Source organism: Eulemur rufifrons, chromosome 16 (genome assembly GCF_041146395.1).
Source record: "Eulemur rufifrons isolate Redbay chromosome 16, OSU_ERuf_1, whole genome shotgun sequence".
Taxonomy (NCBI): domain Eukaryota; kingdom Metazoa; phylum Chordata; class Mammalia; order Primates; family Lemuridae; genus Eulemur; species Eulemur rufifrons.
In genome coordinates, this window is record NC_090998.1 from 40,490,623 (window position 1) to 40,516,015 (window position 25,393).

The following is a 25,393-nucleotide window of genomic DNA, read 5'->3' on the forward strand; positions in this document are numbered from 1 at the left end:
CCGGCATGGGGGTGGGGGGCAGTGACAAAGCAACAGGGAGAAAAAACTAAGCCAATGCAAAGAAAGGGGTAGAGAGAGAGGGGTCCAGGAGGAGGGTGCCGTTCAGATAGTGAGGAGACAAAAGAATTGTGGCAAGAGAGCAGGAGTTCCTGAGGCTCCGGGTGCCAGCCTATGCCGGGACTGCCCCGTCTGCCGGGCGGAGATGGCGAGCTTCCCGTCCACAATAAATAGGAAAAACCTGAGTACACGGCGCATATGGCATGTATCTGCCTGGCAGAAGCCTTTTCCCTCCCAAGAAAAAAAAATCCACCGGCAGAGCCCTCCGGTCCCCCGCCCCACATTCACCACTCGGGCAGGCACCCTCCCAGCCGGGTTAAGTCAATGACCTCCCTCCTAAGTGGAGGAGGCAGGGAGGGAGGAGCGGCGGCTCCCGCAGCCTCCCCGCGCGCCATCAGTGTCCAGAGCCGTACATTTTGTCCCACTCCACGAACGAGTCCAGCTCCTTGGGGGAGGCCCTAGGGCCCACCTTGGCTAGCGCCGCCTCTAAGTCCTTGTAGGAGAGGGGGCGCTGCAGCCCCGGGAGGCCCGCCCCGGCCGCTGCCTGCTGGCACAGCTGCCCCAGTTCGCCCCCAGAGAAGCCCTGGGTGCCCTGCACCAGGGCCGCGAGCTCCGGCTCGCTGAGCACGCAGCCATGCTGGGCCAGCGCCCGCTGCAGGATCTGCCCGCGGGCCGGGCTGTCGGGTAGCGCCACATAGAAGCGGAGAGCGAAGCGCCGGCGGGTCGCCTCGTCCAGAGCCACCGGCCGCGACGTGGTGCCCACGACCAGCACACCATCGGCCCCCGCGCCGCAGCTGCCGTCCAGGCAGGCCAGGAGCTGCACCTGCAGCGCGCCCGCGGCAGCCGCGCCGTCGTCCCGAGCGGGCAGCAGCGCATCCAGCTCGCTGATTAGGAGCACCGCGGGCGGGCGGCAGCGCGCAGCCGCGAAGGCGGCCTGGAGGAGGCGCGCGCCCTCGGCGGCGCCGGGTGCAGCCAGGGTCACACCGCGCAGGCGCAGCAGCGTGGCGCCCAGCTGCGTGGCGAGACAGCGGCCCAGCAGCGCTTTGCCCGCGCCCCGGGGCCCAAAGAGCAGGACGGTCCGCGGCGGACGCGGGTTGCCGGGGTAGGTGGGCGGCCTCAGTAGGGGCCACACCAGCTCCTCTTCCAGCGCCGCCTTGAGCGCGCCCTGGCCTACCACATCCGCCCACTGCACTGGAGGCCCGCAGTCCACCATCTTGCTGGTCACCAGCTCTAGGGTCCCCGGGTCCACACCCTTGGGTGGCTCCCCCGACGGCACCGCGAAGCCCCCACGAGAAGCTGGCACGGGGGCCCGCTCCGGGAACTTTTCAAAGGGCTCGAGTTGCGGGCCGTAGGCTGGGGAGCCCAGCACCTTGAGGGGGACGCCGCCACCGTACTTGCCCGACGCCTCCTCCGCGGGTCCCAGCGGCTTTGCCCGGAACCCGTTGCCCCGACACTCGCTGTTGTCCCCGGAGGGATAGGAGGCGCCGTCGGCCGCCGTCTTTGCGGGCTCGTAAACGTACTTGCGGTAGCGGCCCTCTGCGCCCTCGTCGGCGGCTTTGCGCTTCAGCGACACTCCGGCCTCCGCGCCCGGAGCGGCCGTCTGGAAGCTGTAGGAGGTGGGCGCCGGCCGCGGCGGGGCGGGCGCGGGCAGGGGCAGGGGCGTGGGCGCGGGCAGGCCCGAGGTCAGGTAGGGGGCCGGGGGCGGCCCCGGGGGCGGCGGGAGAGCGCCATAGCCGGGCTGCGCCGCGTAACCCCCCGCAGGGTAGTTGTACAGAGGCCCCGAGGGGCCGTACCCTGGTGGCGGCGGGGGCTGCAGCAGCGCGGCCGGGGGCGGCGGGGGCAGCGCGGCGGCCGTCTGCGCGCAGTAACCTTGCGCCAGGTACCCCCCACCGTAGCCCGCCGCGTACTCGGGCGCTGCCGACGGGCCCCCGCATGCATTGCCGGCGTAGAGGGGTTCCGGCAGGTTCCCGGCTAAAACAGGGGAGCTCCCGAGACCCCCAGAACCGCTCCCACTGCCCGACTTGGTTCCTGGGAGGCCCTCGTGGAGTGAGGCCAAGGGATAGGGTGACTCTGGCCCAGGCCAGGGCTCGGGGTCCCCCTTGGCGCCGTTGAGGAAGGTGGTGTCGCCGTAGCCGCCCACGGTGGGGCGCTCGTAGGGCGAGTCCAGGACCCCTGAGTACTTCTCTGCGTAGCGCTTGAGGAGGTTGGAGGCAGTGAGGGCGGAGATGTCATCGTGTGCCCAAGCGTAGTGGCAGCGCTGGCGACCCCCAGGGGGCAACTCCAACTTGTGGGCCGGCGACGGGGTGGTGGAGGAGACGTCCAAGTGCTGCTCTGGCCACTGGTTGAGGGGCTGGGCGTGTTCCGGTGTCCAGTGCATCTTCGACAGAGCTGCAGGCAAGAGGGAGGAGCAGCTGGTGAGGTCCTGCAGAGCTCCACCGACTGCCCGCCAGCCATAGGCCAGCCCGCTTAGACTGCAGCTGGGACGGGCTGGTCTTCCAGCATCCACCACCTACCGTCCCACCCTCCGGGGCCCTCCCTCCAGGCACCAAATACCCTTTATGTCTCAGGATTAAAGTTATCTGAAAATATTTTCCTCAGAGCCAAGAGGGATCTGGAAAGGACATGGTTGGCCCTAACTTCACCTTGTAGGCAGTGGTTATCGTTTTGTCCTGGCCGCACCAGCCATGTCCTCTGTAGGCCACACAGTCCTTACTTTCAGACCTAATGAAGTGAAGGATCAGGCAGTGGCTGGGACACCCCAGCTCTGGGCCTACTCAAACCCAGGTGAGGCTCATTCAGTGACGTATTTGCAGCTCACCCACTATGGGCTGGCCACTACAGAGGCACTGGGGTTATATAAAGATGACTGAGGGCCGTCTAGGGTCCCTGACTAGTGACCCAGCAGTTTGATATTCCTAAATTCTCTGTTCACCTCAGCCTTCCCTGAGATGCCAAGACCCCCTTTGGGCCTGAGATCAGAGATGTGGATGTGTGTCCCTTTTCATTCCTGGGAAACCTCCTTGGCTCACCCAGAGCCATTCCCTTCCTTTCCACTTGGTTTCTTTTAGCCCCTGCCTGATGGAAGTACCTGGGTTCCAGACCCAACTGTAGGTAACGGCTGTGTGCCCAGGGCAGGTGCTGCCACCTGCTTCATTCCCAGTATGTCTCAGCACAGCACAAAAATATGATACAGAACAGATGACATTCTGGAGAAGACGGGGGAAAGTTGGTATACAACAATGCACATCATAGAAACTAAATCACAAATTTGTCTCTGAACTTCCCAGTAATGAAATAAAGGAGATGTGATCACACTCACTTTGCAAAGTAAAAATCACCATTACTCAAAAGAAGCAAAAATGTTCCTGACATTGAAATCATAGAACTTTTTTTCATGGATCTCAGGAAGCAGATCTGTGAGATGTAATAAACAATGTCCTTATTGCCATCTGCGTTGTAACACAGTAGAAAGTTTCCACAGCTGTTCTTACACTGTCCCTTAGTACCTGTCAGGTCACTAGCCAAACACTGGTAAAAGGGGTTTGGGGCCTAGGGAATAGCACTATCAACAAATTTTTATTGAGCAAACCCTAAGCTTTGCTAGGCATGGGGACAGACTGAAAGGTGAATAGGATGGTTCAGCCAGGTGCAGGAGACAGGTAGACAACGTCCTCTGTGAAGTGAGAAAATAGAGGTGTGTGTCAATGGCTCTGGGACTCAGGGAAACATCTCACACCTGGTTGAGAAGACCTCACCAAGGAGGTGGTGTCCTTACTTGACCTTGAAGGGTGAGGGACAGAGTTGACCGGAGAGGCCACGGAGCAGGTCATCCCAGATCACAGGAACAGCACCTTTAAAGGCGCAAAGCACAATGCATCCAGAAAGCCAGGACCATGCTAGCTCAGATGCCCTATTCCTTTCCTCAAGGCACTTTACTGCCACCTTCTGGAAAACGTCATAAATCTACAAATCAATAGTGTCTAAAGTGTGATTTGTGCCCCCTTAGGAGTAGGGCCCTGGTGCAGTGCACAACCTGAATAACCATACACTGTGAGTCCGTAGAAGGCACCAAGAAATATTGGGTCACTAGGGCCTTGAAAGGGAATGTGAGTTGGGGAGTGGTGAAGTGACTGAAATTAATCAAGTCTATTCTCAGTTCTCCACAGTTGGCCTTATTTCAGCAGCTTGTTGACAGCACCCCCACCTCTGTTGATTCTCACTACTTCCTGTGGCAGTGACCGGACATCAATGGGAGAAGACGCTCTTTGAAAATAAAACTATTTACTCTCATCCCTCCTGCCCTAGGGAAGGCATGAGCCTTAGATACCAAAGCTTAACACATTGACTGCCACACTGGAAAAAAATGTTTTTTCCATGGTATTTTATTACGAAAATAGTATTACAACTTCAAAAATAACATGATCTTTTCTAATTTAATGAAAAATTTATTTTTTCTTTTCTGTGTTTTTTCAATAGAAAAGTAATATAAAAACTTGAGAATTAGTAATGTAAAAAGTAATGTGAAAACTCGAAAAATAATTCATAAGGGTAAAGTTTTTCTTGTCAGGCTTAAGTGTAATTTAAAGGTAAACAAATAGAAAAACAATTTATCGACTTTAATCCACGTTTTTAGAATTAAATTGTCAATATTAATTGTAACAATAAGAACATCAACAAGTAAGATTTTCACAAACCAACTGCAGGGTTTCGTCCGGGTTTTGCTTCACGAGGCCCCGGGCTCAAAACTAGCATGAGTTAAATACAACTCACACGGCAGTTAATATGTTAAAAAGGAAGGTGCATCCTCCAGGCTGTTCCACCCCCATGAGAAAGGCAATAGTGGCCACCAGTGGCAGGAAGGAAAAACGGAGACTCACAGAGCTAAGTGTGAGGTCTGTGGAGGGCAGATGTGCAAAGATCAGATGAGTTACCTGGTACCAAAGAGGGCGATTTCCAGGAACATCAAAAATCACAAGTTGTTCTGTTGCAGGGTCTTAAGAGGTAACATCAAAGTTATACAAATGCAAGTATTCTGTTATTACATGGACCCCAAACCTATTTTTTCTATTTAGTGTTATCTATGCTTTGGCTCCTTAATTAATATGGAAAAAGATTTGACCTTGATGACAGCATTTACCCTGAGCATATTAAACTGCAAGCTGTCCCCTCTGAAGGACACAGACACACTAAAGAAGGCTCTGGATCTAGACTTGTCCACACACATTTCCTTCACCTCCTGCTAGCCCCTCTGCCCTCTCTCATGTTGTCAGTGGGGTCCTCCTTCCCCCATCCCCCAAAGACTCTTGGTCCAGGCTCCCTCTCACCAGCTCCTGCCCTGGCCCCCAGCAATCTTCACTCAAATCCCCACCCTCACACCAAACACTCTGGCCCTGGTCGTCCCTGGGAATAGACTCCAGGAAGCCACCTCCAGTCCTCTACCCCTGTCCTCCCAGCTTCATACCCACTGTATCTCTTCTACTCCAGGGCTCAGCCCCTCTCTCTAGCCCTTCCCCAGGGGGACCTTGTCCATGACACTTCATCCAGACCACTTGATCTCTATACTGAATCTCAGATGCTGGCTCTTCCATTCCAAGCAAATTTCTCCCATTTTAGCCAGGGGGGGAAAAAAATGAAGCCATTGGGCAAACATTGCTGATCTCTGGCCCTCTGTTTTTACCTTTCTCTACATCTGTATCCACCTTGCAGCCAGAAGGCTGAGGGTCCATCCATCCCAGCCCTGGAACCCATACTGACCAAGACTCGGACCTTGCACCATCAATTAACTATCCCTCCTCCCTACTCTGTACTGGCTCCCTCCCCACAGCAAGCTTAATTCTTTCCCATCTTCAAAATGACCTCCCTTGATCCTGGGTCCCCCACTAGCAACCAGCCTTTCTCTTTTCTCCTTCATTCTTCTTTGAGGCATCATTGTCTACATGCAGCGATATAGCATCTGCTACAGGTCCTTTAAGTGGTCTAACTGGGAAGCAGAGGACCAGGTCAGCAACTTCTGCTAAATTTAGTTCCATAGCGCTACATTTCCCTCTAACTCCTTTCAAGGGAAAGAACAAAGTTCTGGTCAGAGCTCAGCTGCCCAAGGACCATGCTCAACCCAAGGGCAGGAGGAGGGCAGAAGTTTGAGAAAGAGGGAGGGGAGGTTGCCTTACCCGCACACAGGCTGAGAGTGCTGGCTCACACGAGCCAAGCACACAACTGCAGGCTCATGTGCATATGTCTGTAGACGCACACACACGTCAAGTGCAGTCTCAGTAGGGTACTTCCTGACAGACCCGGGCCCACCAGGCCTGGCTTTCTGCCCCCAGCCCTAGACCAGTTCCAGCCCTCGTGCTCTCACACAGAGACACCCACCGTTCTCCCCTCCACTGCCCCACTGCTGCCACTTTGCCTCCTGCAGGCGCCTCCAGGAAAGATCTCCCCAGAGAGGGATCCCCTGCCTCCCCTCCAGGTTCACAGACCACACACTCCAGCCCCCTGTATCAGCTAGACTGGAGGTGAAGAAAGGCCCTGAGGACTTGGGGGAGAGGGTAGGCTTTGAATCAGGGAGACCTAATTTGAATACAGGCCAAAGACACACACTGTGGCCCTGGGCAGGCTGCCTGACATTGCTGAACCTCAATTTCTCCATTTATTAAAGGGCATAACATATACCAGGCACAGAGTGGCTGTGAGGATTAAAAAAGATGTTGTAAAATACCCAGTCCAGTGTGGGGCACAAGTAATACAAATTAAGAACCCAAGCAGTGCCCCAGCCTTGCTGAGTGACTCAACAAATCACTTCCCTTTGGGGTTGGGGGAACATGGTGAATGTTCTGTGAAAGGAAGTTCCTTCCAGCTTTGATATGACAGGCCAGTCGCCAGCATGTAGGCACTGGGGACAGAACCAGGCCCTGTTCTATATTTTACATATGTAGTCCTCACGGCAGCCCTGAGATCAACACTATTCCCATCATCCCCATTCTACAGCTGAGGAGACCGCGAGGTACAGAGAGATTAATACCTCTGCAGGGTCGCACAGCTGTTATGCAGTGGAGGTGGGATTCAAAGCCCAAGGAGCTGACTGCAAAGCGCAGGCCCTTAGCCACACGCCCGCACTGCCTCTCTGGTTCTTGCAGCCGGAGACGCCTGAGGCCGCTGCACAGCACACACCAACACTCATTTCCTGGGCCTGTGCAAACAGTTTCTGTATTTGCCCGTGATGTGGCTCTGCCCCAAGTGCTGTATGTTTACCCTTCAAACCAAGCAGGAGCATTTGTGTTTTCTCCTGGTAAAACAGCCCAAGGAGAGCTGTCCCTTTCCCTGTGAAAGTGCTATCAGATGACCATACACGCCCCTAGGCTGGGCACATAGTTCCTTATCTGGATCTTGTGGCCTACCCTGGTGGTTGCTAGGACTCTGGAGAAAAAACCCTTTCTGACACTGCCCCGTTCACAGAACTAAGTCTTGCTCCCGAAGCAGCTTTCTCTGCAGACCCTTGACCATGAAGAGCCATTGTACACACAGGAAGCTGGAACCCCACTTGATTCTTCTTCCCACAGAGCACAGCCCTTCAAACTCATAGGCAATCAGTAGTTACAGAAAGAATTACTGGAAGGAAGAGTAAAATAATTCCTAAAACCCCTACCCTCATTTTTAGGAAGTCCTCCAGGATTGATGAGAGACGTGATTCAGTCTTCACAACTGGCCAACATGCTAACTGGCCAACACGCTCAGGCGCCGATTTCACCCCTGGTCCTGCTGCCCAAGTGTCCTGTGGGTGCCTCTCCCGTGCCTGTGGACCACAGGCTCTCTGTGTATGGGGCCTAACACCAGCCTTACATATTCCCCTGAACCTGACCTCCTGGGGCAACAAGCACCCTAAGCTGTCACAGTGTGACCATGGGCAAGACACCGAACATCTCTGAGCTTCACTGTATTCCTTTGTCAATTGAGACAGTTGGTTTAGATGGGTAGACCTCAAACTTTTCTTTCTCATTTAGAAACAATTTAAATTTTATACAAGATGGGGCAGGAGGCCACCCCCAACCCTCTCTCCAACTCCCTAAGGAGGCCCCTAAGACCCCTTTCAGATCTTAGAGCAATTCTGATTCTGGATTCTGTTACCCATGGGGAGGGAGGGGACTGGACCAAGCAGGGCTTGGGGGCAGGGTAGGGAAGAAGGGGCAGCTGTGTGGCGGCTCCATGCCTGTGTGGAGATGCCGCCCTTCTGGGCAAGCCTCCTCTGGGCTCCATTATCTCAGCCTGGGACAAAGGGGCTGGAGTGGAGAATCCCATTGTCGGGCCTCCGTATGGAAATCTCATTAATCTATTCACCAAGGCTCCCACAGGCCTTTTGTCCCAGGCTTTTTGTCTACTGCTTACAACTGGTGCCCCAGGGGGTCTCTGGCTGCCTGGCAGAGCTTGAACAGAACTGTGCCCCCTCCTCTGAGCCCTGCCCCCTCATGCCAACCCTCCATTACTGCAACAGAAAGGAGGGAGGGGTGACAAGAGGACTCTGGAGGACCGGTCACCTGCTACAGCCCCTGCATCCACCACACAGGAACCTCTTCCCCCAGTCCTAGGCCAGAGACAGCCCCTAGCACAGCTGGACCCCCAGAACCCTGCCTGGGGGGGAGGGTGCCCTGGGGCCCAGCATAGGGCCGAGCATGAGTAGGGCTCGGTGCCTGTTTCGGAATGAGCCAAAGGATGCCAGAGAGGAGGCTAAAGCTTCGCATTTCGGTGGCTGCAGCCAGTTTCTGCAAGTGTACTGTCTTGTTGCCTTCTGGCCTTGCAGCCACCAGCAAACACCTGCACTGCGGATACCCCAGTGCCAGCCACAGTGTCAGTGGTGGCTCAGACTGTGACCCCCACTCACAGGCTTGGTCAGCTAACAGGGAAGATGAGGTAAAGCAGCACAAGGAAGGAAGAAGGAAGGGAGGGGAAGAGAGAGAAGAAAAGAAGAAAGGAAAGGGAAAAAAGGAAAGAGAGAGAGGGCTGGGGTGAGGTGGGTCAAAGGATACAAAATTTCAGTTAGACCAGAGAAACAAGTTCAAGGGATCCATCGGACAACATGGTGACTATAGTTAATAACAATGTACCATATACCTGAAAATGGCTGAGAGTTGATTTTAAGTGTTCTCACCACAAATAAATATGTGAAATAATGCATATGTTAATTATCTCAATTTAGCTATTCCACAGTGTATATACATTTCGAAACGTCATGTTGCATACCACAAATACATACAATCATTAACTCTTTTAAAAATAAAGTTTTAAAATAAAAAATTCATTGTATTACCCTTAAAACATAGACAACTGTTGATTTTCTGTGTGAATGAGGAACCACAGGAGTAAATAGGGTTGGTAGTTTTTTTAAATAAAAGGTCATATACATAGCTAAAAAGAGAAAAAAAGAAAGAGAATTCGGAGGTTCAGAGACAGCTGAGGTGCTTTTTGGAGGGGGAATTGGGCATCTGAAATGGGTCTCTGAAGACGGAGCAGGAAGGGGCAGGCTGAGCAGGGAGTGCTGGCGCCCAGCAGATGATAAAACCGAGTGCCAGGGAGGGGACATGGCTGGCCCAAGATCACAGCTCTCTGGAGGCTGAGCTGGGACCAGAAAAGGGATCTCCGCCCTCGGAGCCAGCGTTTTTCCACCTCCACAGATTTCTGTAAAGCAAGGACGCAAGCTGAGCAGCAGATCCCTGAGGAGAGCATGAGATCTGAACACCCTCTCTGTCCCTAAACCCAGCCCTGGGCTGGAGAAGGGATGAGCTCGGAGCTGGAGGGAGTGAGGGAGGGGCACGTGAAGGTGAGGATGGGGGCTACAGGCCAAGAGCTGAGGGTGGGAACAGGGAGGACAGGGGTGGCCGTTGTTGGAGTGAATCTCTCCGTGTCTCTGGGCAAGCTGCGTGTCCTCTGTTCTCTGTCTGTGGCCATCACAGCCTCCCTGATCCTTTGGGGGTGTGGAGGGGAACCGGCCCAACAACACAGTGCAAGCCAGCTTTCCTCCCCCTGAGGGCCTAAAGGAACCCCTGCCAACATAACTAGAAAAGTCCGCCCTGCCCACTCAGGACCAGAGACAGGCCCTTGCTCGCGCAGCTCCACCCGTCTGTCATGCCTCCCTGGACCAACCCTCCAGGCCTGCGGCAAGGCCCACTCACTCCGGCATCTTCCTGGCCACTCCAGCACACGCTGACTCCTAGCATCCTTGGGGAAGCTGAAGAAAGTCCCACCTGGGGGGTTAAAAAGCAGTTTGAAAGCTGCCTGTGTTACTATTTGTGATTCCTGTCCTTCCATTCCCTCTTGAACCCCTTCCAACCAGGCGTTCACGCCCAACACTCCACCCACCCGAGCCTTATAACCGCATTGCACCTGCATCGTTGGATCTGCTGGTCACTGTCAGCTCCCACGTCACTGACTCAGCAGCGTAGACTCAGCCCAGTGCTCCCCTTCGAAGGGCGCCAGGACCCCCCTCTCCTGGCCCCCACCTCCCTCGCCTCCTCAGCCTTTCTGCCATCGTCCCCTCAACACCTTGCAGGTGGGGGCTCAGCCCTGCGGCCTTCTCTTCCCTCTCCATGGCAACTCCTCAGGTGATCTCAGCCATTTTCCCGGCTTTGCCGGGTACCCATGTACTGACGTTTCCTAACATGGCTCTCCAGCCTAGATTTCTCCCCTGCACCCCACACCGGCATACTCAACCTTCTTCCTGACACCTCCACTAGAATATTCAATTGGCATAATTAACACGCCCCCAAATGAAACTTCTGGCTTCTCCACCCCAGCCTACCCCTCCCTCAGTCTTCCCCATGGCAGGAAACGGCAGCTTCATCCTTCCCACTCGCTCGGGCCAGAAACCTTGGGCTCATCCTTAACTTCCGTCTTTCACGCTGTAGACCAGCAAGTCAGATTAGCCCCAGCTTCAGAATCTACCCCGGACACAACCATGTCTCACCACCTCCAGGGCCTCCTCACTTGCTGACAGCAGCAGCCTCCCATCTCAGCCCCCCATTTCTACATTGTCCCCCACTCGCTAGGCCCAGCACAGTAGCTAGGGTGACCCCTGAAAACATTCGAGATCCTGGCATTCTTACACCCAAAAGCTTCTGGTGGCTCCCACCTCGCTCAGAACAAAAGCTGAAGTCCTCCCATTGGCCTACCAGGTCCTGAGAATCTGCTTCCGGTTACCTGTCGGCCTCACCTGCTACAGCTCTCCCCTCCCCCCGCCAGCCTCCTCACAACTCCTCAGGGCCCTTGTCCTTGCTGAGATCCACGCCTGGAACACCCGTGCCCATGGCTCCTAGCCACCCATACTTCAGGTCTCTGCTCAACCATTACCTCAGACACTGTCCCCCTCAACCTGAAGTCCTCTGTAACACCGATCCCAATCTGACCTGTTTGTTGCTTTATTGTCTGCATACCCGCTAGAAAGTTCCATGGAAGCAGAAACTTTGTTTTGTTCACTGTTATATCCCCAGCACCTAGGACAGTGCCTAGCACACAGTTAAGTTCTTAATAGACTACAGGAGACTACAGGATGGATGGATGAGCAAAGGGGCTTGAAGTTGCCTGTGTGTTCAAATAACGAAAAACATCAGAGTGACTAAATTGAGCCCGCAGGTAACAGTGAGCGTGCAAGAAGGGAAGCCAGGGATTTACCTGAGGAAAGGACAGAGGAAGGGTGCCCAGGAGGAGAGCTTGTGTCTGCAAACACCAGAGGAGACTGCCCAGCCCCGAATGGCACCCACCTCAGCCCCCCAGGGACCCCACATGGCCTCCTTTTAAAATCTCCCTCCTTCTGTGCCCCACCCTCATCAGGCCTCTGTGGGAAGGACAGAAGGGGCGATGGAATTCCCATCAAAGGCTGCTGGACACATGGTAAAGAGATCAGGGCCCTTGGGATCCTGCTTCCTGGAGGTAGTGCGGCCTCCCCGCCAGTCTGGCTCCTCTCTGGGCCGGGGGTGTGGTGGGGGTGTGCTCTGGCCCTGGCCTCCTCGTATGTCAAATGCCAAACAGCAGGAGGTCAGCCTGAGCAAAGCTGGCCAAGCAGCCCCCATCTGGGCTCAGAGTGTGTGTGTGTGTGTGTGTGTGTGTGTGTATATGTGCGCGCGCGCGTGCACTGGGGGGAGGGGGGAAGGGCAGCACAGAAATCCCTGCCTTGTCCGCGGTCAGGGCCACAGCCAAGCTGTGACCATCTGTTGTCATCTCGAGAGGCCAGGCCAGGGGCACAGCACCCTTGAAAAATAAACCTTCCCATTCGCCAGCCTTCTAGTGTCTGCAAAGAACTTTCATAGTTATCATTCGGTTTCATCCTCACAATGTCCCTGCCAGATGGGCATTAGTCTTCCCATTTTACAGAAGAGGAAATTGAAGCTCAGAGAGGGGAAGTGATTCTCCCAAGGTCACACAGCTAGTAAGAGGGGAGGTGGTGCTTTCAGCCCATTCTGTCAACCCCTCCCTACCCCAACCCTGGCCAAGGTCTCTGGGTGCCAAGCACAGGGCTCTCACGTCAGGCTCAAAATCAGCAGGTTTCCAGGGCTAGGCTGTCAGGCACAGCCTCCCACCCATCCCCTGGCCCAGCTCCAGCCCAACCCTGCCCCACACTCCCCCTCTTCCAGGAAGCCTTCGTGGACTGACATCCCAAGGAATTTCCTAAGATACCTAAAAGTCTAGAGCCTCCTATGGTCACTGCTTTCCCACTATGGGCTGTCAGGCTGTCCCTGGGTATTCATCTTTCCTGTGGCCCAGGACCTCTTAAGGGATGCTCAGCCACACATAGGAGCAGAGTGCCCTCGCTGCAGGTGACCCACATGGCATTTCCCTCTGGGGCAGCCCAGCAGGCTGGGGAAGGAGCACAGTGTAGTGGGAAGAGTCTCACCAGGGCCACCCAGCCAGAGAGGAGCAGAGCTGGCATTCGCACCCAAGGGCTTGGCTTAAACCGCTGACCACAGCCTCTAATCCTGCACTGTCCAAATGGCAGCCACTAGCCACATGTAACTATTTAAACTTAAATTCGCTAAAATGTAATAAAATTAAAAATGCACTTCCTCAATAGCACTGGCCACATTCTAAGTGCTTGACAGCCGTGTGTGGTACCGGCTACCATACTGGACATTGCAGACACGGAACCCTTCCCCCTCATCACAGAAAGTTCTACTGGACAGTGCTGCTCTAGCCCCAGCGAGGGCTCAGCTCTGCAGCCAGCTGCCTCCTGACGCCCACCTACTGCGATGGAGCTCGCTGCTTAGGGCCTTCGGCAGACTTCCTCAGGACTTGGACTTCTTTCATTAGGATTCCCAGGGAGTTTTACACTGGACTCCAGCTTTCCCCAGAACCACGGGAGGGAGGGTGGGTTAGCTGGACCAAACCCCTCGCCACCAGCCTGCCTGGCTGGCCTGCCTCAGGACAGGAGGGGCAGGCTGAAGAGGAGGGGAGGAAGGTGGGACAGGGCAGTTTGTCATCTGGCCCTCGGGCTGTGCTTCCCTCCCCCATCAGCTACTCAACACCCCTCCTCAACCCTGCCTACCATCCTCATCCTCATCAAATCCCAAGGACAGATGGGGGCCAGCAGAGAGGGAGAAACGTGACCACAGAGAAAGCACTCTCAAGTGGTAACAGAGTCCGGGGGTCACAGCTGTGTCCCTGGAGGCCTGGTCAGTCTCTCATGTCCAGCCTTGATGTCTGGCCAGGCCTGGGATAAAGCCAACCTCTGCGAGGGGAGGGGGGATACTTAGGAACCTTAGGGGGAAATTGAGAAATCTGTAGGTGCTGGATTATCCCAGCAGACACAGCCCCAGCGAAAAATACAATCACTCTGTGGTCACTCATCCATCCATCCATTCAGCACACATCGAATAAGCCCGCACCATGTCACGATGTAACAGGAGTGTGTAAAGATGGACAGGTGGGCTCCCTAACCAGCTTGACCAGGTAGGGGCATGGCTTGTTGTGGGTTTAATCCTCCTTCCAGGCTAGATGAAGATCCTTTGTCTCTGCCCAGTGGTCTGAGCAGTGTGGACGCCCCCCAACCCCTCCCCTCAAACAGGCACACTTGCGTGCGCCAGCACAGCACACACACTCCCAGCTGCTGCCAGGAGCCCCCTCCCTGGTCTCTCTGGCCAATCACAGCACCGGAGAGTAAGTCCCACTGTCCCGTGGCCCCCAGGGAGTGTATTAGCACATTTGAACTGCTCAACCTGCAACTGACAAAGCCCGGGGCCTTGGGAGGAGACACAGCAGGAGTGGTGGGGGCCTGTGGGGAGCTCTCCTCCCCTACGCCTCCCAGGGGAGGCTCAGGACTAGATTAAGCATTCTGGGGCACAGAGGAATTTGGGGGCCCCAGCTCCAGCAGTGAATAAGCGATCCATAAAATCCCGATTTACACACTCACTGATCAAACAGCCCATCTACTACCCCCAGGAGGCTGGGGGCGGCTCCCGGGCCGCCCTGCTCTGCCCTGCTCTCCCCTGCTCTCACAGGAGGTCCTGGGGCAGCCCCCAACCCCAGTGAGGGACACCCATCCCTAGGGCTTGGGGCTGCAGTACCCCTGTGATCTGGCTGCCTTGAGGGGGACACTCTTTGTCGCCCTCTGTGAATTATGGCTCTTTTTCTCTTGTGCTGCCCCAGGGCCTCCAGGCCCGACTCCAGCCTCATCAGAGCAGCTAATCACTTTTCCAGCTCTGAAGCCCTACTCTCCTCCCCACCCCCTTCTTCCCAGCAGCCCCTCTGTGTCCTCTCTCGTCTTCCCCTTGGCGTGCTGAGGGATGCTCTGAGCCCTCTCCTTCCACCAGCCCATCTCGTCCCCAACCAGGTGGCTCCAGAGCTGTTCCACCATCCCAAACCCATCTCCCTGGAGGGACCAATTGCCCTGTCCCTTCCCCCAAAGAAAACACAGTATGTCTACATCTTGCCTAAATTTTGCTTACTTCCCTTGGTTAGGCTGAAATTTCAACAAGAGAAAACCATTCTGGTTAACAAGCATTCTCTTTTAAACCACATCACAGCTCTGGAGGCTTGGGGCTATCAGCCACCAGCCCCTAGAGGAGGATTAGCAAGGCTGATCTTCCTTCCCCTGCATGCTGAGCGAGACGAGCTGCATGAGCAACTGGCCAGGTAAAGTGAGTCTTTGGGGCTGGGAATTGCTTCAGGGGCAGCACAGGGTCCCCACACCCCCTTCTCACTGCACGTGAGCTACGCTGGAGTAGGTCAGGGATGGACTTCAACTCCTGGGCCCTAGGGAAAGGGCAGTAAAGGAAGTGAGGGCAACCTTATCATTATGCTTCCCAGGGGGCTCCAGAGGGCAAGGCGCTGTCTCCCAGAGGCCACTGGTACTGGGCTGGAGGCTGATCTCTCTGCCTCCTGCAGTCCCCACAGCAGGCTGCAGGGGGGTATGAGTGTGTGAGCCTGGTCTATAGTGGGCCACACGCCTCCCCTTTCTCTCCCCTCTCCACCCGTTCACTGGCTGCTCCCAGCACCCCTCCCCACAATACAGCCCGCACCCATGAACAACTTGAGTGACACAGGTGTCTCAAGGGCAGCCTGAAAGACTGGCCCGGGACTGGGGGTCTCTGAGCCCCCTCTAGTGAACCCTCTTTCCCACCCATGGCTCAGGTGTTACAGGGAGTGAGCATTGGCCTCAGAGTCAGCCTAAGATATGGGACAAGTGTCTCAATCTGTTTCCTCCAGTGTGAAATGGGGGGACCCAGCATCCCCCTCACAGGCCAGCCTGAGGGCAGTGAAGGAGAGCGGTGCTTTGAATACTAGCCAGAGGGGGACCAGGGGCTGGGGCAGGACACCAGGACAGAGCCCAGGGCAGGCTCCGACTCAGCTCCTAAGAGGCTGGCTAGGTGATTCAGCCTGCAAAAAGGTGGGGGAGTGGCACTCTGGGGCCAGAAGTATCCTGTGGGTTTGAAGGATGACTCCAAGGAGAAGCACAGCTCCCGAGCTGCCTGCTGGGGCCCAAAGGAGCACCACCCTGTGGGAGCCAGCTCCCCGTCCTGCCCCTGGCTGGCTGACCTCACTGAAAATGCAGCCCCAAACCACAGCTTCCCAGCATGTTCTAGCCTGACCCCTGGCCCTCTGACCTGTGTCCTGGGATATCTGTCACCAGCTTCTCCTCTGCCAACAGAAAGAGGGGCCCCAGGGCCTGCCATGAGCCCCACCCCCCACCCTCTGCCACTTGAAACTGCCCAGGCAGGGTGTCCTGCCCCTGCTCAGGTCCCTCTTGAGAGCCTGTGATGCCCAGATCCAGCTTCATCCTAAGCCACATTTTTCACTGTCCCTGGCAATCTTAGGAGGAGATTGAGGAATCTGTGTAAGAATCTGTAGGGGTCCACGGAGACCTCGGACTCAACATGCCCAAGGAAAACATCTCTGCTTCCTCTCTGCTGTCCATCTGTTCACTGTGGCTGAAAACCTTGGAGCCCCTGTCTCCACCTATCCCGCCAGCCACTGAGTCCCGCCGACATTCTCTGAAATGACCACAGCTCCCACGTCCCCCACCACATCGGAACTCACTGCTTCTGCTCTCTGCCTTCCTGATCCTCCTTCTGCATGGCTGCCACAGGGGTCCTTCTGTCTAAACACAGAAGCAACCTTCCACCAACCAGAGTGGACACTGAACCACTTAGGCTGGCACCAGAGGTGGATCAGTTTGTCCTTCCTTCCAGCCTCAGCCCCTGCCTCAGGCCCGTGTAGCCCCTCCAGCCACATCCGCCCATTCTCCAGGCCACACACGGCTCACTCACACTGCCTGGGCTTGGCCCAGCCGGCCCTCTGCCCAGATGGCCCCTCCCCAGTTCTGCAGCTGGGGCGTTCCCAGGCCTTGCCGTCACATGGATTCTGAGGCTGTTGATGGCTCTCTTTGGGCATCTCTGTCCTGCGACTCCAATGCCTCATTTAGAGGTGGCATCACATGTTAAACTGGGCTCCCATGTCCTGTCCGGCTCAGCCAGCCCTGTCTGTGAGCCTTTGCACTGCAGTTCTCTGGCTCATCCTGTCCTTTTCCCTCCCAAAGTCCCCTCCCTCAGAAAACCTGCCCTGATACGATGGGGGAGGGAAGAGCAGGGCCCCTGGAGCAAGGCTGATCTGGACTTTTTAACAATAGTGATTTTTTTTTTTTTTGGCAATTACTTTTGTAAAAGATTGCTTGCTTTTTCATGGAGGTAGAGGGATTTGCAGTTGAATCCTATGCCTTGCCCACCTAGAGTCAGCTCCTTGTGGAGACAGAAATGAGCCTCACAGGGGGCTGCAGGACACTCCCTGGGCAGCTACAGGGCGCAGGCGCTTGAGAAGGGGGCTGTGGGCAGCTGGCTGTCCACTTGGGGCACCAATGTTACCTGGGGCTGGACAAGACCCTTCCAAAAGTGCTCATCTCCTCGTGGGTCTGCACCAGGGGCTCCTCTTCCCTTGGGACCTGGCCCCGCATGTGCGTGAGATGGAGGGTGTGGTCAGGGCTCCTTACCGAGTTTAAGCTATAGGCCCCTTTCATAGTCTGGAAAACCCGTGGCCTGTTCCCAAAATTACTTTTTCAATGCATAAAATAAAAGTACATGGGACTACAAAGGGCACTAATAACACCAGCGTATATTAATACTTCTATCCGTGAACTCCTAGGGGTTGTGGACCACATGGCTCAGCCCAAGAGCCTCCAGTTTCCTCCAGGGCCCCAAATTGCCGTCCCCCCAGCCACATGCAGGATCTGAGGTTGACTTGAGTCAGTTTGGGTGGTATACAGCCCCCAAAGGCTTAAGCTTTTTTGTTGTTGTTTTTCTTTTTTTTTCTTTTTCTTTTCTTTTTTTTTTTTTTTTTTTTTTTTGCAGCAGGGTGCAGTGGAGTCATCATAGCTCACTGCAGCCTCAAACTCCTGGGCTCAAAGGATCTTTCTGCCTTGGCTTCCTGAGTAGCTGGGACTATAGGCATGTGTCACCACGCCTGACCAGTTTTTTTTTTATTTTTTGCAGAGGTGGGGTCTCACTATGTTGCCCAGGCTGGTCTTGACCTCCTGGCCTCAAGCAATCTTCCTGTCTCAGCCTCCCCAAGTGCTGGGATTAGAGACATGAGCCACCTCGTCTGGCCAAAAGGCTTATGCTTTCAAGTATGGGTGCCCCTATGTCCTCTGGCCCCAAATGTGGCCCCTCCCTGTGCATGCGGGTGGGTGTGAGACACGCCCCCAAGGGCCAGCCTGACCAAAGGTGAGGAAACAGGCCCAGGCAACCCACCGGGTGTACCTAGTGGCTGCCTCAGCCTCCTCCCAGCCTCTTCCCAGCCCTGGAGGTGCTGAGCTGAGCAACTCCAGCTATGCAGCCTGGCCAGTCCACCTGGGTGTGAGTGGGCAGGGCTGTCCTCCAGGGGGTGGCCCCCACACCTGCAGGGCCACAGGAACAGAGAGACAGAGAAACTGGGGGAGGGTGCTAGGAAGAGACTAAAGAAGCACAACGCTCCTCCGTCCATCTGCCCCGGTATGGGATTCTCAACACAAGCGCCGAGCACTGCTCCGAGTGTGTTCCACACATTAGTTCAGTGCATCCTCACTGGAACCCTAGGAAGCAACTCCCATGTTGCAGATGAGGGAACTGAGGCATGGCTAACCTGTCTAAGTCACCAAGCTAGGACAGAGTGCCATCTGCCTGGGCAGTCTGGCTCCAGATGTTTTTCTTCCTCCCACATGAGAAGCAGATGTTCCCATTTGACAGCTAAGAAAATGGAGGTATCAGTTGATTCCCACTGTCCTCATCAACCTCCCCTACCCCACTTAGCCCTCCTCCCTCGATCCCCCTCCCATACTTAGCCACAAGCCCTGGAGCTTAGCACATTTCAAAGCTGTTCTCATTGGACCAAATAAGTCCTTGCCCAAGTCTGAGAAGCTCTGGCCTCAAGGCTAGGACCCCAGACCCTGGTTAGGGTCACTGCCTCACTCTGAGAGACAGGGAAGTGAGCCTGGAGACCATGTCTAGAGGAATGGGAAGGAGAAAGGCTCTGAGGACCAGATGTCTGGATGACAGGCAGGTGGCAGACTGTACAGCTCTGTGCAGCCCCTCCCCTCCTCCCCTACGCTCCCTACCCTCCTTGAAAGTGGAAAATCCTCCATGAAAGAGTTTTGGCTTAACAGGAGTTGGCTCTGTCTGAGAGCACGCAGGCTGTCTCTAGAAGTGCTGAGCTCCCCAGCAGCAGAGGCATTCAATGTCAGAGGCTGTCCTCACAGGGAGGGGTGCTCCCAGGCGGGTGGAAGTGCTCCTCCCCTTCTCTCAGCAGTTTTCCCAGGTCATCCCCACTTGGATGTCTAACAGACACTGCAAACTCAACAGGTCCCCACTCAACTGACCTCTGCTCCCCTGGTCCCCCAGCTGCCTTCCCCACTCCACTTAGGAAGCTCCATCTTTCTCAACAAGGGGCTCAGACCCCAAAACTCATGCCTGAAGAGGGCTACAGTATGGAAGACAGTGATAAAACAATGGCCAGCTCACATGGGACACAGTCTGCCCGGAAAAGAAGCCCCTTCCTAGAGGAGTGAGAGTCCGGGCCCTGATGAAATGCCATCGCTTGGAGGAGCTGGGTGGAAGGGGTAATTCCTCCTGGTGTCCAGGGAATTCCCAGGGAGCCCCTCTGGCCCAGCAGAAGCCGACAGACAGGCTGGGTAGGGAGGGGGCCACAGGCTGTGGGGGTGGGGCCAGGGTCCTTTTTCAGGTATAACCTAACTCCCATCAGTTTTCTTTCCCCACTGGCCTGGAAAGAACAAACACCTCTAGGCTCTTGGGCATCCAAAGGTCAAACAGGGCAGTCAGCAGCAAGTGGATTCTCCCTGAGCAGTAAGTAGCCCTTGTCCCAGTTTTCTAATTCCCACTGACACAGCCTCCCCCAGGAAAACGCAGTCTCCTCAGGACTCCACCCATGCAAGGCCCTGGTCCTCCCCTTACAGCCTCTCCGCTGTAAGCCATCCTGTACACTCTCCCCAGCTCCTGGCCTGCCGCTCCCCAGCTCAATGCCCTCAGTGGCTCCCCTCTACTCCCAGAATACAGGGACAGTGGTCCTGAAAGCGTAGCCTGTTCCTTTGCCTCTTTGCTGGTCCCCAACATCTTGCAACCTCCCTGAAGGTGACACCACATCAGAAAACAATGGTTCCTAGATGAACAGCTACCTGGAAAAAATACTGAGGGCCTGGCAGCCATGATTCATGCTAGGTGCCTGTGGCAAAGCAATGCCAGGGCTGGGGACATCCTTTGGCTCTCCCTGGCCATGTGGGGGAGAAGGTTGTTAAGGAAGATCCCAGGTATGAAAGCCCCAGTTCAGGGCCTGGTCCATAGGTGCCCGGTGAGTCTTTGGGGGGTCTCAGGGGTCCGGGAATGCTGACCCTGGCTGGGCACCCTCGGGGGTCCAGCTAAGGTACACACGGGACCTTGCACGGTGCTGGGACACAGTGTGTAGATGCTCACCACAGGTTTGTTAAGAGTAAAATGCAGCCTCTTCATCACATCTTCCCATCCATCCCCATTTAATCACAGCAGTAGGCTGGGGACCAGGTGGCCTGAGTCTGCACAGGCAGTGAGGGGGGTGGAGGGAGGCACCCTGCCACCCCCCAGATTCCACAGGCAGCCACGCTGGCTCTCCTCCCACTCACCTCCTGATACCCCAACCCCGACTCTACTTCGGAGGGGGCTTCGAGGGTGGCCTGGGCAAGCCCTGCCGTGGGCCAGAACTTTCACATGCATGTCCTCTTTTCCTCCTCTCCCTTATGCTGGGATGTGGTTCCCTGGAGTCCCTGGGCCCTGAGTCACTGAGCAGGTCACCAGAGGGGGGCATGTGCTTCGGAGACAAACGGGCAGACTATTTGAAACCAGGGCCCAAATCACCATGATGTGAGGATCTTATCCCCATTTTGCAAATGAAGAAATTGAGGCCCAAACAGTTGAAGTTTCTTGTCCAGGATTACACCTGATTAGCAGCAAGGTCATTGCAGCTCAGGGCTGTGTCCCTAGAGTGGGGGCTGTGACTGGTCATCATAACATGGGGTTGGGGCCATAGCCCTGTGGAGGCAGGCCCGTGGCCACTGCCCAGCTCTGCCATCCACCAAGAACTCCGCACCCCACCTCCAGCCCCCAAGATGAATGCCAAAGTTTGACACTGTCCACACCTCAGTGCTAAAGGAAATGACAGCAAGGCACCTGGTGGTTCCCACTGCAATCTCCTTTCCTTGGCTGGACAAACCAGAGAAATGTCAGCATTGACAGCAATCATGGCCCTGAGCACTTTCACCTGCTTTTCTGAACAGGCCCTAGAAAACCCACAGTCATTCAAGACCAGGACTCAGGGATCCCAGCTCCCAGCTCCTGCCTCATTTAATCCTCACAATAATGCTTATGCCATTCTTAGCTCCATTTCCCAGAAGAGATGTAGAGTTTAATAAGTGCTTTGTAAGTGTTAACTGATTCACCAGGATTCTGAAGAAACTGCTCCACTTTCCTGCCACTCATCCTTGTGCCTGGGGACAAGTGGACCCTAAAACAATAAAGTCCCTGGACAGCCTCCTCTCCAGGCCACACAGTCAGAGATGAGATGACCAGCCCAGACCCCAACTCAGGCAGTGCGAACCTTCCCTCTCGAAGGTTGGCCCTGCACCTCGGTCCCCTATCCCTGGCCCCTTGGCTCATGCTGTCTCCCTGCCAGTAATGAGGCCAGGGTGCAAGCATTGAGTGGGGAGGTCAGGAAACCCAGGCTACATGCCTGACCCTGCCTTCAGCACATTACAGGAGGCTGGATGAGGGTGAAGCTTTCTTGGTATAGCTCCCCAGTGGGCTTGGGTAGGGGTCCAAGAACGTTCTAAAGCAGAACACAAAGCCTGGTGTCAATGAATGGGCAATGCAGCTTTCTGGGGATGCCTTTCACCAGTTCCTCCAAGGGCTCTGTAAATCAAAAAAGTATGGACCCCAAGACTGAGTAATCTTGAAGGCCCCTTCCATCCCTGGTATTCTTGGCCTATACACATTTAAACATAAATTCCACTCCCCATCCTTCAAGACCAACTCCTGACCCTTCAAGGCCAACTCCTGCCGCTCCAGGAAGCCCTAGCAGATTTCTTGCTGCTTTGTCTGCACGGACACGCTGGGGACCCAATGCCACAGAGCCTTGCAGGATCTTTCTGTCCTGATCTCCTTCACTCCCCACTAGCCTGCCAACTCCCAGAAGGAGGCAGGGCCAGTCCAAAGCTAAGATAGCAGAAGATGCCAGGACACCCCACAGTCAGCCTAGTGTGGCTCCCCCCAACACACAGCCTCCATCCACTGGACAGCAGGGGCTCTCAGTGTTGCAGACCACAGGTGCACCAGGGTCTGAAGTCCACCTCTCCCTGCTGCAGCCCTGGAACCTCCCTGAACTGTGCTCCTGTGAGGAACCTGGTTTTCATTAAATCGGGTAAAGGAGTCATTAACTGCCAAGTCAAGAAGAAGCAAAGTTCTGCTAAAAGGCACAGGGAGGGTAAGGGAGTCCAGCCTGTCCCTTGCCCTCCCCAACTGACCGATGGTGGGGGAAGGGGAGGAGGGCTCCTCAAGGTCCAGCAACTGCAGCAGTAGGAGCTAGGGGTGGAGAGTGGGGGGAGTCTTGCCCAGATAATAAGCAATTGTTAATGTGATCCATATGGATCCTGACTGGCCCCTCTGTTTAACAGGATGATAATGGCAGGGAAAGAATGCTGGTCTGAGGGGAAAGGAAGGGGCAAAGTCCTCCCCAGACTTGGGGGGTGGGGGAGGGTCACCAGGGAGAAGGAGGAAGAGGAGGAGGGAGAGGAGACCCACCCAGGGGTCTCCACCACTCAAGAGCACAGAGCTATTTGACTGAAAGTGGCCAGATTGCATGCTCTGCAGACTGCCTAGCTAAAAGCTCTTACAAAATCCCTTTTATTCAACTAACCAAAACTTATGGGGCACCCACAAGGTGCCAAGCCCTGTGCCAAGCCCAGGGGGGGCAGGGGGCAGGGAAGTATCTGCTCTACCTCTGTCCTTGGGGAGGCAAAGCCCCATGTAGAGCCAACCACAAAGGCTGAAGGGAGGCACAGGTGCAGGGCAAGGCGACCATGGACGCAGGAGCAAGTGACAAGAGGGCTTGGGGAGGATGCACGTAGGAAGTGTGGCATCCAAGTTGGGCCTTGAAGAATGAGGAGGTTGTGGAAAGACAGGGACAATGGGGAAGGCATTTGGTTGAGGGAACAGCAGGAGCAAAGGCAGAGAGGCGTGAAATTGCGTGGCGAGAGTCTGAGATCTCAGCAATAAAGCCGCAGCCCGGGCAGGGGAGGGAGGGGACTCTTGATCCATAAAAAGCTGTGGCCATGGATGACCAGGAGAAAGGCAGGAAAGAGCTCTGGAACACCACACTCGGGTCTGGGTCCCTCTCCCCAGCCTTCCTCCACGCCGTGCACTGGAATTGTCCAATCGTGGGATCCCCAGCCCAGCTCACCGCCACGCCGCGGCCAGAGGATCGGGCAGAGCCTCGGGAGCCAAACCCATCCCCGTGTCTCTCAGCCCCCTTTTCTGGGGAGCTGGGGATCCCCCAAGAACGCGGGGTTACCCGGGCATCAGCAGGAGCAACTCCACCGCCCCACACAGCTAAATTCCCTTTGGCGTAAGAGCGCTTCTCCCAGCAGATACCACAGCGAGGGCATAAGGGTCGCTCTTGTCTGCTGCGGACACCAATGGAATCAAGTGGAAATAAATGAAATGGTGCTAAATATGGGAAGGGGGATTTATGAGGCCAGTCACCCGGGCCGGCCCAGCCAGCCCAGCAGGCCCCGCCCCTTTCCTCGCCCATCCCAGGAAGTCCCGCCCCGCCCCCTGCCCCGCGGCGCTCGCTGCCACCAGGGACCCGCGCCCGGCAGCTGAGTCGCCGCGACACGGCGCTGCGGGCGCGCCTGTCCGTGGGGGGCCACCGCACAGCAGAGAAGAGCGTCTGCTACCGGACTAGGAGGCTCCGGAGGGGGCCGTTGCCAGCAGGATGCTCTGAGGGTTCAGGTTGAGTTCTGGAAAGGTCTGGGACTCCCTCTGCAGAGGTGTTCGGACCCGGCGTCTCCTGGCCCACTCCAGAGACCTGGCGGCTCCACAGGGAAGGCTCCAGGCCCCGGGACCCGAGGAGCACCCCCCGCCCCCACGCCCTAAGCCCAGAGTGGGGTTGGAACCCGGTCGGCCGGCCGCCGCAGCCCGTGCGGAGGACAACACAAACATTCTTCCGTCCTCTATTCTCCTCCAAATTAGGTATCCATGGAGACAGGGCCGGCAGCCTGACAGCCCTACGGCCTAATCCTGATTTAGTGACCGTCCCTTTAACAGCCCACCCACCCGTCCACCCACCCCTGCGCTCCGGGCCGCCGCCGGGCGCAGGCTCCAGGCCGCTCGCACTCTCCCCCGCGCAGACCCCTCCCCAGGCCCCCTCTGCCGGGAGGGGCAAGGGGACCAGAGGCGCAAAGGGGGCCAAACTTGCTGAGCACCTACTGTGTGCGCGACACTGCGGAGGAACCTCTACAGAGAGGGTTCCTAGCATGGGAATCTCTGCAGACCAGGAGAGGGCTCTTGCAGCGGGGAAGTTTAATGGGCTCTCTCCAGAGAGCTGGGAGCCTAGGGGGTCTCCCTTGCAGCCTGGAGGGCAAGGGTGAAGGTAAGTAAGTGCAGCTTCCAGCAACACCCCAACTCTGAGATGGGGGCTCTGCTCTCCCAGGCCAGAAGAGAAGAAATGAAGGCAGTGGGCGTTAGGGACGCAGGGACCCGAAGTACCCTCAGTCTCCTGTCACTGCCCCGTCACGATGCCGGGGAATCTCCAGGCCAGTAACCCAGCCCCCACCCCCTCCCACACACAGGGGCCGCTGGACAAAGACCTGACGGAGTGGGAGGGGCCTGCGGGCCGACCCTCGGGCTCCAGATGCAGGATCCTTTTGGGACCCGAACCCGCAAATCCTGGCTCGCCACCCCCCAATCCCGCAGACTCCCCTCAGAGTCAGCTGCTAGCTATTGCTGCAGCCTCCGCACCAGAGGGGGCGACGAAGCTGGTGCCCGTCGGCGGCCGAGTGACGATCCCTACTCTGCCGACCCTTCCCCCCGGGAAGTGACCCTCGGCTCCCACGCACCCGCTCGGGTCTCTTGCCGGCCTTGCCCTCCGACCCCCGCCTAGTTGAACCCCATGGCCTGCAGCCCCCGCCCTCTCCGGCCCTCGCACAGCCCCGAGCCCGCGGACAAAGCTCCGGACACCCGGACCGAACAGTCACCACCCCCTGACCCCGGCCTGCCCGCGCGCTCCCGTGCCTGCCCCCGCCCCGGCCCGCGGCCCCGTACCTCGGCATCCCGGCCGGGTCCTAGGTGAGTGTGCG

General features: G+C 56.4%; 1 protein-coding gene across 1 annotated transcript; it reads right to left on the bottom strand.

Annotated features, from left to right (window-relative positions):
- Positions 1–28: 28 nt before the first annotated feature.
- Positions 29–25,393, bottom strand: FIGNL2 (fidgetin like 2). Its single transcript, XM_069490216.1, has 3 exons — positions 25,359–25,393; positions 10,189–10,289; positions 29–2,445 (listed from the first exon to the last, which is right to left on the bottom strand). The coding sequence occupies exon 3, from the start codon at positions 2,432–2,434 to the stop codon at positions 452–454; it is 1,983 nt and encodes a 660-aa protein (XP_069346317.1). The 5' UTR covers positions 2,435–2,445; positions 10,189–10,289; positions 25,359–25,393; the 3' UTR covers positions 29–451.